The 16,122-nt window shown below is 32.9% G+C and overlaps 2 protein-coding genes across 2 annotated transcripts; one reads left to right on the top strand and one right to left on the bottom strand.

Annotated features, from left to right (window-relative positions):
- Nucleotides 1-344: 344 nt before the first annotated feature.
- LOC129879896 (probable histone chaperone ASF1A) lies at nucleotides 345-3,455 on the bottom strand. Its single transcript, XM_055953628.1, has 3 exons — nucleotides 3,221-3,455; nucleotides 1,073-1,188; nucleotides 345-990 (listed from the first exon to the last, which is right to left on the bottom strand). The coding sequence occupies exons 1-3, from the start codon at nucleotides 3,327-3,329 to the stop codon at nucleotides 628-630; spliced, it is 588 nt and encodes a 195-aa protein (XP_055809603.1). The 5' UTR covers nucleotides 3,330-3,455; the 3' UTR covers nucleotides 345-627.
- A 6,213-nt stretch (nucleotides 3,456-9,668) lies between these two features.
- On the top strand, nucleotides 9,669-10,207 carry LOC129879895 (glycine-rich cell wall structural protein 1.0). The gene has a single exon (XM_055953627.1). It carries the CDS (start codon nucleotides 9,714-9,716, stop codon nucleotides 10,029-10,031), a length of 318 nt encoding a protein of 105 aa, XP_055809602.1. The 5' UTR covers nucleotides 9,669-9,713; the 3' UTR covers nucleotides 10,032-10,207.
- Nucleotides 10,208-16,122: the final 5,915 nt, after the last annotated feature.

Here is a 16,122-nt window from a genome sequence, read left to right as displayed (position 1 = left end):
TGAATACTTTTGGTTTCTTCTTTCCATAGTTCTTCCTTTTTAAAAATACATAGGAAGATTGACTTCACTTCTTAGCAGAAAAAGGGTGACATACAACCTTCCTTTTTATAGAACTCTTAAGAGTTGTCTAGTTTGACATATTTGTTGGTGTGACTTAGTACTGAACAACAATTACAACTTCTCAGTCAAAACCCTGATTATGTTAAGTGCTTCATAACTACAAGTTTTTGACTCCCTAGTTTCATTTCATACATCTAGGATTGAACATCAAGCTAAGTCCAACTCGGTCAATATAAACAAAGATAAACAAGAACAGGGCACAAAATGGGAATTCAAGCACCAGATAAGAGACTTGAAAAATGGCTAGTATATTAATCAAGATAAAACGTTTGCAGAAATCACATGTAACTCAATTCTGGATTACAAACCAGCATTTGGTTCTAGAATCACTTGTCTCAGCTAGCTATGACTACAGCAGATACAACAACCGATGTATACATTTTGAGGCAGAAATGAAATATACCATCTACACTGTAGATTTGTAGGTCATAACAAGATGGCATCATTAAAATATCAAACTCTGAAGGGAGAATTTCTGACAGCCAAAGCAATTGTCTTACTTGTTTCTCATGTTTGAGGGCATTGCTCATTACATTGTTTGGGTGAAGAAACTGGTTCTTCTCCAAGCACATTTTCTTCTGTGGAATTGTCAGGAGGAGGAGGAGCCTGTTCTCCATCTTCATTGTTTTCTGGATGGAAATTAATGGGGAATTTTGTGACTCGAGGTTTGTCGACCAAAATATTCCTCTGGACCCTATCAACCAAAACCTTCTGAGGCGGTTCCTCTTTTAATTGTTCATCATCATACTCATTGTTCACATAATATCCTACTCGAATAAATTCTTGACCCACGTAAGAGCATGTTAATAGCAATACTGTGACACCAATAATATCTTCTTCGCGAATTTTGGATGGTTCAGGGGGATCAGCCTGCAAATTGGTTTTCAGGCGTAAGTCTCAATTCATCAACACAGTTAAGTGAGGTTGCAAAGTTAAAAAGAGTATTAATTACCTGAAGCACAAAACGATATTTCCCAACATTCACAGGGCCAACAAATACACTTTCTAGGAGTTGGTCATAAGTATCATCCTCAGCAGAACCCACATAAGTTAGCTTCCACTCTAAATCTGAAACAATGAAATGGTCAGAAGGTGGAGTTATTACTTTTGAAGGGAAATCCTTTTGCAAAATTCACGTATTCAACTAATTTAGCCTTTATGAATATCAACCATTCAGACAAGATGAACCAGGAATACTTGACAGAGTTTCAGCAACAACTTAAGTTGCACGAATAGTCTATGGCAACTAGGACAAATAAAAAGAGCATGAGGAAAAGGAAACTGTATGAACAGTGACCACAACACAAAAAAAGTTCAAGAAAATTAATGATCCAGAGGGAGTTATCTTTGGGATTGCTTGATTTTAGATCCTTTCTAAAATTCCTAAACATTGAGAGTTGAGACAAATCAGAAGATGCTGGAAAAATTAAATATATAGTGTACACTTAACACAAGGGGTAACCAGAGCATTACATAATTTATTTATTTTTTTGATAAGGTAAAAGTATTTCATTCATAAACATGGCTGACCTGGTCGTATACAAGGGATATACCAAAAGATAAAGAATCTACAAAATATGATTCTCTACAAAATCCACCCATTCTTCTATACAACAAGAAACTTTATAGGTGCACCAAAAGAAGATAAGTGAGCGGAGGCTACTCCTCACCTGAGTAAAACTCAACTCTACCCCGTCAAAAGCTCTCTTATTTCTCTCTTTCCAAATAACCCACATGGAGCATTAGATAATAGGAAAAGAATTTGAGGAAACATTCTTTTGAGTGGGGTTTCCAAGATAAAGTAGATTACTCATGCACTAATGAATCAGGAAGAGAGCGAGTATTGCTGCAGGTAGTGTCACAAAAGCTAAAGTAAGGTCCTACCAATTTCACAGAAACCTTGTTCACATTTTCGTTAGTCTTTTACTTCTTTTTTTCTCATTTTCTCTACGGAAGGGGGAAATAGGAGGAGAAACAGATTTATATTGAAACAGACAAGTCTTTTAACCTTATCCTTTTCATCTTATTATCATAACTATAGGGAAATATTAGCACAGGTACAGAAATGAACCCCTTCACAATCATGGCTAGCCCTTACTTGCAGTATGTTCGTGGAAGCTGACTTAAAAACAAAAGGATTTCTCAATAAAGTAAGTGAAATTCAGTTTAAAACTGATATGCTATGAGAACAACTATGTAACAGCACCTGCTTGTGCATTCATATCGATCTTAAAACTTTTTTTTTTCATTTTTTAATCAGGTAAATATATTTTCATTCATAACATGGCCAAAAATCTGGCCGTATAAAAGGGGTATACCAAAAGGTAATAATCTACAATAATAAACAATACTCTACAAACTCCACTCAATCTCCTATAGAACTTGGAATTCTATGGGTGCACCAAAAGAACATAATGGACTAGAGGCTACTCCTTAGTTGAGAAAAGCTCAACTATACCCCTCAAAGGCTCTCCTAATTCATTGAGGCCTCATATTTCGTCAAAATATATATTTGCATCTTGTCGGCTAAACATTCACTATACACCTTGTATGAAAATTGTTACATTTTTCCTAGTCACCTTACCCGTGCATGCTTGCATAATTATAACAACAATATCCTATCTTAAAAATTCAAAATGCAAAAAAAGTTTCTACTAGTGTTGCATTGATTTTTTTCTTAATTTCAGAAAACAAAGAGGTTTTGGGTACAATTATTATTTCTACTATAGCACTGAAAATGTCTACAGAGCTATGGAAAGCTAAAGCAGTATAATAAACATTTATACAACTTTATAACATCGCCGAAAACAACCAATAAAGTTCCAAAAATTCAAGGATAAATGGAAAATGCATCTCAACAATCTCATTTCCTCTTCTCATATAAAAAATTTAAACCTCTTCGCAACAGAGAAATAATCAAATTAAACAATTTGCCCACCTAAAAACTAGGCTCTGAATTCTGATTTCAAAAGCTCAACTAAAAATCCATTTAAGACTAAATCACCATTGCTACTGCAAACATTTACTTAATTTTCCCCAAAAAATAAACATTTTTTTTCATCAAAAAGGAAATAAAACGACAAAAGAATAAAACTTTTACCATCTTTAAGCGCATCAAGGCACTCATAAGAGATCTCAAATTGGAAAGGACTGAGAAACGGTGCCGGATTATCCAGTACGGCGACGTTCGTGATGTTGACGGCGCTCATCTTTCTAGAAAATTCTCCGATTCCAAAACCCTAATCGTCGCTACAGCAAATGAAGAAAAGAATCCGCCAAATTGTTCTAGAAAATTGGTATATATAGCAATTTCAAAATTAGCGGGACTTTTTTTGTATTTTGATAAAAGCCCGCGAAAATATATAAAATTTAAGCCTAATTACATAAATCTCCCTTTGATTTTTCTTAATTATAAAATGCGTTTTATTTAATCCATCAAGTTACTTATTCTGTTAATGGTCAATGGGAAAAAAAAAGATTAAACGAAAATAATGTACCTTTTTTTAATTCTACTTTTAAATTGTTGTTCTTTATATGCAATTCTTTTTAATACACATTACTATAATCAGTTAAATCGTATTAATGATTAATTTTTATATTTTAATGTTTATAACTTAAATCTATCTGGACTAATGTAAGCATTTGAGAAATTCTACCTCTCTTTATGGCTTGAATAATGCTACTAAATTGTTGCATTTAAAGGTGTAGCTTAGTAATCAATAAAGTAGATAAATAATTATAAAGTATCAAATTTAAATTTTAGTAAATATAAAAATATGTATATTTTTTTTCAAATGTCTAAACTTTAGTGGATAAAGTTATTCAATATTTATGCATATATGAGATAATAACAATCCGATGAATTTAATCAAAATGTGCACAAATTAAACTAGACCCCACATTACACAAAAACAAGTAATGTTGACAAATTGTATATATGACAAAGTTACAAAAGGAAGTCTTTGAGTAATTGATAAAATTATAATAAACCCTTTGTGGTCAGACCCTTTTCCGAACTCCGCACATAACACGCACTTTAGTGAGTTTGGAGCGTGGACTAATTTTAAAATAATAATGAGTTCATTGATAATAACCTAAAAATTGAACAAGACAATAACGATTTCCCTAAAGAGTCTTACGTCATTAAGAATATTATCGTACATTTTATATGTAGCTTTTTTTCTTTCTTTTCGACTTATATGAATTTTGTTTGCACACTCACCTCCCCTTTTAATTGTGTCGCCCCACATTATTCGAGTATTTATGACCATCTAAATCATATACTTCTCTTTGTGTGTATGCGTGTCCAAGCTACAAATAAAGATGGTAAAATGACCTATAATTAGGAAAAGATAGCTAGTGGGCCCATGCTTCTTCGTACTCGCCTCACTGATTATTAACTCTAATATAAGTTATTAGACTAAGTCAATTCAAAGATATTCTTAACATGGTATGATATTATCTTTTTTAGATCAAATTTACGGAATTTTTTTCTAAAAGTCTTGATATATCCTACACCTTATATTTAATTTCTTTTTCTTTTCAATCACCAATGTGAAACTCTATCGCACACTCAATAGTCCCATAGAACTAATATTATGTCTAACATGTTCTCACTCCTCACCACAAAAATCAAACGTCACGTAGTCTACCATTCTCATTGAATTCTCTCAGCAATACTTCTATTTTCAATCTCAACAAACTTAGAACATGAACTACCATCCCTTTCTTAGTCTGCTACTTCTTGTTTTTGTCATCAATCTTGAAGTTGGTTTCACCAAAACTCATCATTCCAATACGACTTGTTCTGAAAATGACCAAAAAGTTCTAATTAAAGGGTAGTCCGGTGCACTAAAGCTCTCGCTATGCGCAGGATCCGGGGAAGGACCTGACCACAAGGGTCTATTGTACGCAGTCTTACCTTGCATTTCTGTCAAAGGCTGTTTGCAAGGCTTGAACCCATGCCTCCTGGTCACATGGCAACAACTTTGCCAGTTACCAAAAAGTTCGGATTTAATTCAAGAATAACTTAATTGACAACACAAATCGTTTGTCATCATGGACAGGACAAAATTGTTGCAAATGGGATGGAGTTTTTTGTGATGAGAAAACAGGAAATGTTGTCAAAATTGATTTGCATTACAAGAATTATCTTCTAGATGGTGAATATCCACAAAGGGTGTTAGATAATCACACAAAACATTTCTTGGGAGGTGAGTTAAGTCCTTTGGTTAAATTGAAACATTTGAGTTACTTAGACTTAAGTCACAACTACTTTTCAAGAATCCAAATTCCATCTTTTTTTGGATTGTTAAAGAATTTGAGATTTCTTAATCTTTCATGTGCTGGATTTGGTGGATACATTCCACATAATCTTGGGAATTTGTCAAGATTAGAACATCTATATCTTGGTGGATGTTATGGTTCTGTTATAGGACCAGGAAATGATTTCAAAGTTGATAGTTTTAGTTGGATATCTAAGTTTTCTTCTTTGAAAAGTATTGATCTTTCTAAATTGGTTGACTAAACAATCTACAAGTGTTTTTTGTCATATCTTCCCTCTAGCAAAGCAGACTAGATTGCCCTTTCCTCATAGTACTATTAGAGCAAATATAGATTGGTTCTCACTTTAGTGGATGATCATACTAGAATGGTCCGGATTTACTTGTTGAAGTTCAAAAGTAATGTACCTATTGTCTTGACTCTTGAAAGATCTCTTCCAGCTTATTAAGAATCAATTTGACATTAATGTCAAAGTTTTCCGAAGTGATAATGGGACATATTTTTTCAATTCTACTTGCAAAGTTTTATTCAGTAATGCAGGGATTGTTCATCAAAGTTCTTGTGCTTACACACCCCAACAAAATGGGGTGGTGGAAAGAAAGCACAGGCAAATTTTGGAGGTAGATAGATCAATCAAATTTCAAGGTGCTCTTCCCATCAGATTCTGGGGTTGTTGTATTCAAAATGCTGTCTACCTCATCAATAGAATCCCAACCAGTGCCTTAAGAGGCAAATCTCCACTTGAGGTTTTCCTAGGGAGGAAACCAAATCTGCAGCACCTCAGGGTATTGGGTTGTTTATGCTATGCCACCATCACTACTCCCACAAGAGATAAAATTGGTGCCAGAGCTGTGAAGTCACCACCTGGGTTATTCTACCACTCAAAAGGGTTATGTACTTTTCGATCTAATTAACAAACTGTTTTTTGTCAGTAGGGATGTACATTTTGAAGAAAATATTTTTCCCTTCCAGTCGAATCCTTCTCTGGAGGTAGATCACTATCAGTTTACAACAATCTAGTGAATGTGTTATGATACAGATCCTTTTATGGTGACCAGTGATGAATCTACAAAGGTGGTCATGGAAGATCATCCTACATCTTCCTTGAGTGAACCTGATTCGCCTCATACCACACCTTGCTTGGATACAGTGGAGCCAACCACAACTCATCATTTTGTTGGGGAAGATCCACTAGAATGGTAAAGCCTCCTGCCTGGTTACAGGACTTTCGTCCACAAACCTGTCACTTCATCAACTTCTTGCCAGTATCCTATGTCCAACTTTATGTCATATGATGGTTTGTCTGACTCCTATCTCCAAGTTCTCTGCAATATCTCTACTATTAGAGAACCTGAATTCTGTGAAGAGGCTATGCAGCATCCTGAGTGGATTCAAGCCATGGACCAAGAGCTACAGGCATTGGCTGACAACAAAACCTGGTCCTTAACAACTTTGCCTGTTGATAAGAGTGCAATAGGATATAAGTGGGTTTTTAAGGTCAAGTACAATGCCCAAGGTCATGTTGATAGGTACAAGGCTCGGTTAGTGGCCTCAACAAGAAGGATTAGACTACCAAGATACCGTTTCCCCTGTAGTAAAGATGGTCACAGTTAGGGCTGTACTTATTTTGGCTGCTATGAAGGGCTGGAAGTTGCATCAAATGGATGTTTTCAATGCAATCTTGCAAGGTGATCTAGTAGAAGAAGTGTACATGATCCCCCTTCCTGGCCTTTTGAACCAGGGGGAGTCTTCTCTTGTGTGCAGGCAGGACAAATCCCTATATGGCCTCAAACAAGCCTCTAGGCAATGGAACTTGAAGCTTACTGAGGCTCTTGTTGCATCTGATTTTCATCAAAGCCATCATGATTACTCTCTCTTTACCAAGACTGTTGGCCCTGACATAGTTCTGATTTTAGTTTATGTTGATGATCTGATCATCACTGGTTCTTGTTCATCACTTATTGAGGGAGCAAACACTTACTGCATCATTATTTCAAAATCAAGGACCTGGGGGAGCTGAGATATTTCCTTGGTCTTGAAATTTCCTGAAGTCATCAAGGCATTCTAGTGTGCCAAAGGAAGTTCACTTTGGACCTCATTACAGACATGGGACTGGTTGGCTCTAAACCTGCTAGTACACATTTAGAACCAAATCAGAAGCTTACCAGTGTTGAATTTGATCAAGGCCATGAAAGACATACGGATGATGCATTGCTCGCAGATCCAAGAAGCTATCAAAAGCTGGTAGGAAAGTTGTTGTATTTGACAATGACTAGACCAGATATAAGCTTCACCATCCAGAATCTGAGCCAATTAATGCACAATCCCAAGAAGTACCACATGGAGGCAGCCTTGAGAGTGGTAAGATACTTGAAGAATGCTCCAGGACTAGGGATTCTATTGTCATCAGACAACTCAACACAACTGTCAGTATATTATGCTGCTGATTGGGGGACTTGTCCTATGAGCAGGAGATCAGTCAGTAGGTTTATAGTGAAGTTGGGGAAATCACTGATATCTTGGAAATCTAAGAAACAGAACACGGTCTCAAGAAGCTCAGCAGAGGCTGAGTACAGGAGTATGGCTAATGCAATTGCGGAGATAACATGGACACTAGGATTGTTTGTAGAAGTGGGATTGAAATTGCAACTTCCTGTGAAATTGTATTGTGACAGCAAGGCTGCAATACCGATTGCAGCAAATCCAATTTATCACGAGAGGACTAAATATATAGAGATTGATTGCCACTTTATTAGAGAGAAAATACAAGAAGGTTTAGTGCACACTGAACACATCAACACTACACTGCAACTTGCCGACATCTTGACAAAGAACTTGGGAAAGACACAACATGAGTTTCTATTGAGCAAACTGGGAATGTTCAACTGGTTCTCATTACTTTCAAGGGGAGTATTGAAGGGATCACATGAGTTGCACATGTGGAGGACAGCTCTCCATTAGTTAGTTGTGATTAGTTGTTAGTTAGTTAAGTAATTAATGGTAATTAGCGATAGTTAAAGTTAGTTACAAATTAGACGGCTGATCTATATATACATGTACATATACTGTTACATTTATTTTCAATGAGAAGATATTTTTCCCATTTCTCTCTCACAGTATGGAGCTCAACATATTGTATTAATATACCCATATTATATCCAAGCAGTAATTTTCACTAGCATTCACATGCATGCAAAAATGGGTGTTACCTTTTGGTTTCTCAAGAAATTCTGATAAGCATGAATTGATTGTAATTTTTGAATCAAAATTTGAATTTTAAGAGTTGATGTTATCAAATTTATAAAAAGATTGAAATGAGATTTACATATTTAAAATTTATGTAAAAAAAAATCTTTTTGTTTTGTTTCAAGATTTAGGTATTAGGCCCAAATGAGTTCTGTAACTTTTGCTTGTTTGATTTTGCAATAGAAGCCCTATTATTTTTTTAAAAAAAATTATGTAAAAAAATACTACTCCGGAGTTTTGCTTTTTGGAATCCAATATTTTGATCAATATTTTAAAATGTATTTTGTTGTCATGTTAATAAAAAAAGTAATTACAACTTATTATATTTTCATATAGTTTTTGAACATCCAAAGTTTAAATATTGAATATTAAATATGTTTAATTCAATTTAGCTACGAAAATTATTTAAATTGACTCTTGTAAAGAAAGACGTGATAAATAAATATGAATGGAGTTTGTTTAAATTATAGTAAAAGAGAAAAGAATTCACTTTTCTTGAAATTTTGAGCCCGTTTAGATTGGAAGCCCCTTTTTAGCTTTTGAACGTGTTTGTCTAATGCTGATTTTAAGTCATAAAGTTTTTAAAGTCAGTCAAAAATGAAAAGTTAGGATTCCTAACTTTTTTTTCCAAAGTGCTTAAAGTCATTTTCTTTGACCATGAAAATTACTTTATATCCTTAATATTTTAACTAAATTTCCAAACTACCTTTTTATTTATTCTTTTAACCCTAAGATTCACATCATATTTATCCAAATCATATTTATTCAAACACTCAACTGTTTATTTATAAAAATAATTTTCAGCACTTCAAAATACTAAAAGCACTCATACATAAAAATTACATTTTTTAAACTCATCCAAACGGACTATTTATCGGTATCACATAAATTAGACCTTATCCGGAAAAGAGTATATGGGGCAATTACATTGGATAAGAATTAGACCTTATCCGGAAAAGAATATAGTGAATAACTCTATCTATATAAGGGGGCAAAGTTGATAAAAAGATTGTAGTAATTTACAAGAGTTATCTGTATATATCAAATCTACTAGACAATATAAAATGACAGGTGGTAAAGGTGGAGGAGGTGGTGGTGGTGGAAAGGGAGGCGGAGGTGGCGGAGCAGGCAAAGGTGGAGGAGGTGGAAGTGGTGGTGCTACAGGCGGTGGTGGTGGAAAGGCCGGCGGAGGCGGTGGAGCAGGCAAAGGTGGAGGAGGTGGAAGTGGTGGTGCTAAAGGCGGTGGTGGTGGTAGCGGCCTTGGTGGCGGGGGGGTCATGAAGGCGCCAGGCGGCGGCGGCGCGTATATTTCAAGGGAAGGCTTTGAGAGTAACCCACAGGGTTACTTCTCTGGTCTCCACTCTGGACAAAAAGGAAAATGATCATGCTTTAAAATAAATAAATATGCCTATTTAGTGTGTGTTTTTAATTTCTTAGTGTTTTTTGGGGGGTTTTATTATGTTTTGGCAAGAGTTATGGAATATTTTGGAGCATGTAAAAATAACTATTATATGAAGTAATGAAGTAAGTAATGTATGTGGATGGTTTTTCATGTTCATTTTGTGTTCCAAGTTTTTTTGTACTTCCGTAGTTCTACTTTATGCAAAGTAATGAAGCAAGTAATATTTTGTTCAATTTTTTTTTTAATGAAAATGATCTTTGAGGTAGGGCTGTTCACAGTTTTGGTTAAAATTAAAATTAAATTAAAAATTTAATTAAATCGAATAAAAAAATCGACATTTGGTTTGGTTTGATTTGGTTTGGTTTTAAATTTGAATAACCGATAATATTTGATTTGGTTATGGTTATAGAAAAAAATAATCGAATAAATAATTGAACCAAATTGATAATTATATACATAAAATATATAATTATTTATACATATAATATTAGTTTTGCATAAATAATTAAAGATATTTTATATCTTTTAATTATTAATTTAATATTAATCTACTTATTTTTAAGGCCCAATAATTCAAGCCTAACTCTCAAGCCCAATTATAAATTCTAATAAACACTAAACAGCAGTTCAAGTCCAACAATTCAAGCCCATTAGCTCAACTTTCAAGTTCAATTCTAAATCCTCAATTTTTTATCCTAAATTCCTAATAAGCACTAAGCACTTAAGCAACAGGCAACAACATAAGGTAAAAGTTAAAACTTTAAAACCCTAGTATTTATTTTTCTTTTACATTTCTGTTCCTCTCATGTTGGTTTTTCACAAAGTCACAGACTCACAGTGAAGGCTCAAAAGCAACCTTAACTCCTCAACCCCAAGTACAAGATTGTCAAATTTTGAGAAGGTTTATAAGAAGTTTTTCAAATTTTAAATTGATTTTAAGTTGTTTTTCTTTTTTGTTTTGAATGTTTAAGTTGTTTCCTTTTCTGTTTTGAACCTGTGGGCTGTGAGAAAAAAAGAGCTTCGTAAGAATTTGAAGAATGTAGATAGAGAATATTTGAATTGTCTCGACTAGTCATAAACCGAATAACTGAACCAAACCGAACCAAACCGACAATAACCAAACCCGTGGTTATTATTTTACTTGGTTTGGTTATGGTTTAGACATTTAATAACCGATTAAATTGATTTGATTATGATTTTAATCAATAACCGAACCAAACCGAATCATAAACACCCCTACTTTGAAGTACGGGTTGGGTCGGACTGTGTTAATATACTTTACTTTCCTCATGCCATATTCTGTGGAATCATATTAAATTTATTATTGTTGTATTTTTTGTCGGAATCAGCTTGAAGTTACTTGTGTGGCCAAGATTTCAATTCATTTTACATAAATTGAAATAGATTAATTTAATATTTAATGAACTATATGCAAAGTTTTATAAGGTGCAAATTAAAGTTTTTTCCAGGTTACTTCTTTGGTCTCCGCTCTTCAGAAAAAGAGAAAATGATTATGGTTTAAAATAAAATTAAAATATTTATTAGTGTTATTTTTTTCCAGTTTTATTATTATGTTAGTTTGGTAACTTTTTGTGTGACTAGTTTAATTTTTATTTCTGAATTTTCGATATAGCAAAAACTTAATATATTTTTGATATAGCAAAAGTTTAGTACATCTGATAGTCTTTATTAGTGTTTTATATATAAGTATGGAATATTTTGGAGCATGTAGAAAGTTCTATACAAAGCATATGAGTACTCTTAACTTATATACAACTTCTGTGTATTATGGTTTTTTGTTGTTCATTATAATTTGTTGTAGCTCGAAATGTTCATATGGCGATTAATTTTCCATTAATTGTCCTTTTGATTATCCTGCAAAGAAAAGAAAAAGTCAAAAAGAGAAAAGGGAAAGTAGAAAAAGCAAAAGTAGAAAAGGTTTTCCATTAATTGTCCTTTTGATTATCCTGCAAAGGAAAGAAAAAGTAAAAGGGAAAAGGGAAAAGTAGAAAAAGCAAAAGGAAGAAACAGAAAATACGTTTTTGTTGAAAACGCGTATCGTAACACATTTTTGTTGAAAACGCGTACCGTCCAACTCTTCCTTTAAATGGACGCGTAAACGCGTTTTTCATTTCTCAATAAATAAAGGGTCTCTGACCTTTAGTTAGATCATCCCCATCATCCCAAAAAGAGAGAATAAAAATACAAAGAGAGTTATACACCAAAATAAATATTGTAGTCTTGAGTGTCTTTTTTAGTAGTTGTTTCTTTTACAAAAGAGAAGTGTTAATTGTTGTTTTCTTTTTGTATTTGAGAGCTGTGTACTTCATATTAAATAGTGAGATCTTTTTACCCGTGGTTTTTTCCCTCTATCAGTTAGAGAGATTTTCACGTAAAATTTTCGTGTCTAATATATTTTCATATTTATTATCATATCAAACTTTATTTGTGATGCTTCCTCCCCCCAACATATCCATCATCACGTCCAAAGCATGCGTATCTCGAGGTTTCATAATTTGAAATTTATAGATTTAAAATTTTAATTTTTTTAAGTTTTATTTTTAAATTAATATTTTATATATATTAAATAAATTTCTTAAGATAAATAAGAGCTTGAACCAAATAGTTACTGAATTAATCAATTGAATTTGTATTTTGGATGCTAGTTTCGCCCCTTGGACGTGTAAATTTGGCATATATGTATTTTCTTTTTAATCCGTATAATTTTCAAAGAATTATTTTTTATGAACTAAGTGTCATTCAAACAAAAATGAAACATAGGAAGTAGTACACGAAAAATTAGTGGCATCAAATTATATTTCTTACGTAGTATTTATAAATATATATATATATATATATCCATTACTTATTATTTCTGAATAGAAAGTCATTTACCTGAGCTTCTTCATTATTAGTACAAATTCTGAATGACGTGGAAATTAACATTCCGTGCAGCTATAATTTGTGTTTTTGAAAATTTCGACATATTTACTGAAAAACTTTCATCATCATGATTATTAATTGAAAATCGAACCATTAGTGTAACATATATAAAATAACAATAAAAATTAGCACTATAAATATGAAGAAATATAGGTACTTACTATAAGGAGAATAGTGAAAATAGAACATCATATTAGAATTAATTGCAATTCTCAACGTCAAACTTTGTTGTACTTAATATTGTTATTTACTTCACTCTCTTTTAGATTGTTTCTGACTATTTTTGCGAACAATCGTGATAAACTGTATCATCACCGAAATTTACTATTCACGAATAGTATCTTCGCATAAAACAGATAGAATAACCGAGGGCTCTGATACCACTGTTGGAGGGAGAAAACACCACAACTAGAGTTTGATATGATGAAAACATTGAAAATAAATTGGACACGATAATTTTACGTGGAAATCCCACTAAAAGATAGAGGAGAAAAACCACGGGGTAGAAGGATCTCACTATTTAAATATGGAGTACAATGCTCTCAGATACAAGAAGAAAACAATAATTAACATTTCTCTCATGTAAAAGGAACAACTACTAAAGAGGACACTCAAGACTACAATATTTATCTTGGTGTATAATTCTCTTTGTATTCTTTTTTTCTCTTTCTGGGATTTTTTTTGAATGATTTAAATGAGGGCAAGAGACCCTCTATTTATAAGAAACAAAAAGTAGAAAACGCGTTTCTACAAACGCGTTTTCAATGCGTTTTCGCAAACGTGTTTTTGCCCCACGCGTTACTTTTCCATCCTTTTTTTTCCCAACAAAAGTAGGCTCCAACTTTTGACTCTTCTTCCTCTTTTTTGTTTCTTTTCTTTTCACACACACTGAACACATCAACACTACACTGCAACTTGCCGACATCTTGACAAAGAACTTGGGAAAGACACAACATGAGTTTCTATTGAGCAAACTGGGAATGTTCAACTGGTTCTCATTACTTTCAAGGGGAGTGTTGAAGGGATCACATGAGTTGCACATGTGGAGGACAGCTCTCCATTAGTTAGCTGTGATAAGTTGTTAGTTAGTTAAGTAATTAATCGTAATTAGCGCTAGTTAAAGTTATTTACAAATTAGACGGCTGATCTATATATACATGTACATATACTGTTACATTTATTTTTAATCAGAAGATATTTTTCCCATTTCTCTCTCACAGTATGGAGCTCAACATATTGTATTAATATACCCATATTATATCCAAGCAGTAATTTTCTTAAGTTTTATTTTTAAATTAATATTTTGTATATATTAAATAAATTTCTTAAGATAAATAAGAGCTTGAACCAAATAGTTACTGAATTAATCAATTGAATTTGTATTTTGGATGCTAATTTCGCCTCTTGGACGTGTAAATTTGGCATATATGTATTTTCTTATTTAATCTGTATAATTTTCAAAGAATCATTTTTTATGAATTAAGTGTCATTCAAACAAAAATGAAACATAGGAAGTAGTACACGAAAAATTAGTGGCATCAAATTATATTTCTTACGAAGTATTTATAAATATATATATATATTACTTATTATTTCTGAATAGAAAGTCATTTACCTGAGCTTCTTCATTATTAGTACAAATTCTGAATGACGGGGAAATTAACATTCCGTGCAGCTATAATTTGTGTTTTTGAAAATTTTGAAAATTTCGACATATTTACTGAAAAACTTTCACCGTCATGATTATACCTTGCTTTATATCTCTCAATCTCCCCACTTGGCTGGAATTATCAATTGAAAATCGAACCATTAGTGTAACATATATAAAATAACACATATATAAAATAAAAATAAAAATTAGCACTATAAATATGAAGAAATATAGGTACTTACTATAAGGAGAATAGTGAAAATAGAACATCATATTAGAATTAATTGCAATTCACACTTTGAGTTTTTTCTTCATTTTCTGTATGATCATCTCATTACCTTTCGATGACGGTAATTTATAGATCTCAAAAATCAATTAATTAGTTCTCCAGCATGTGTTATATTTATTTTTTTCATTCTTTTTAAAAAAAGAATTGCAATAATTATCTCTTTTCTTGCTATTATAGAAAGGATATGACACAATCCCATCTTATTAAGGGCGTGACCTCGAGATAAGAAGGTGTGAAAATCAAAAATTAGGGTAGAAAATTAATAATTAGCCAGATGTTAATAATTAGCCAGATGTTATCGCCGTTTAGATGGCAGAGGCAAGGGCTAGACCCATTTTTTTTCTTGTAGTCATTTTTTTCAAATAATTTTTCTTTTGAATCGAGGGCTCATTAAAACGGAACATATGAAGTTCATTTTCTCCCTAATAGATTTTCTTATAAAAAAAAATACTTGTAATGACCTGAACAATCATTTTGGAAATGTTTGAAAAATTACCGTCTTATCCTTTTCGATAGTAGCCCCGAGTCATATTTGGTCTTTTTGTGTGACTGGTTTTGACATTTTGTTGAGAAGTTGAGGATGGTAGGAGTTTTTGAGCTTTATGGCTTAAGTTGTTCTAAAAGTGAGTTTTGATACCATTTGGAGTTTTGAGTCTCGGAATGAAATTTCGTCGATTTCATCAGTTTCAAAATGTGGAAATTGGTCTAGGAGAGTTGTCGGAACCAGTTTTGGGGGTTGATATGTGGATTTGAGGTCTTAAGTTGGAATGTTTGGTTTTAAATGAGTCAAGTTTGACTTTGGTCAACATTTCATGTTCGGGAGCTCGGATTGGATTCCAGATGGTTCCATTAGTTTCGGAGGTGATTTTAGGCCTAGAAGAGGCATCGTCGTATTTTTTGAAAGTCCCGAAAGCATTTTGATCTTTTTGAGTTTTAGACTAGTTTAGTTGCGACTTATCAGATTTCAGATTAAATTAAAAAATATTATCTTTAGCTTAGAGACAGTTGAATAGAAAAGGAGGTAGATAAAGAAAATAAATGACGAAAAAAAAAGATTGAAGAGAGAAGACAGAGAAAATAAATAGGGGAGAACATTATTAACCATAAATTAAAATGCTGAATATTATTAACGTTAAAAAGGATCTCTCACGCATGCTTTAAAAGGTGTCAAAATAGAATTTCGGGATA

Source organism: Solanum dulcamara, chromosome 2 (assembly GCF_947179165.1).
Source record: "Solanum dulcamara chromosome 2, daSolDulc1.2, whole genome shotgun sequence".
Taxonomy (NCBI): domain Eukaryota; kingdom Viridiplantae; phylum Streptophyta; class Magnoliopsida; order Solanales; family Solanaceae; genus Solanum; species Solanum dulcamara.
Note: the sequence above shows the minus strand (reverse complement) of the source record. Positions and strands in the feature narration are given on the sequence as shown.

Bases quoted from the DNA above. Each gene is read 5' to 3' on its own strand.
- LOC129879896 (XM_055953628.1), bottom strand. From the start codon at position 3,329: ATGAGCGCCGTCAACATCACGAACGTCGCCGTACTGGATAATCCGGCA. The intron at 1,189-3,220 runs GTAAAAGTTTTA...TCATTGTTTCAG, and splicing joins CCTTGATGCGCTTAAAGATG to ATTTAGAGTGGAAGCTAACT. The intron at 991-1,072 runs GTAATTAATACT...ACCAATTTGCAG, and splicing joins AATATCGTTTTGTGCTTCAG to GCTGATCCCCCTGAACCATC.
- LOC129879895 (XM_055953627.1), top strand. From the start codon at position 9,714: ATGACAGGTGGTAAAGGTGGAGGAGGTGGTGGTGGTGGAAAGGGAGGC.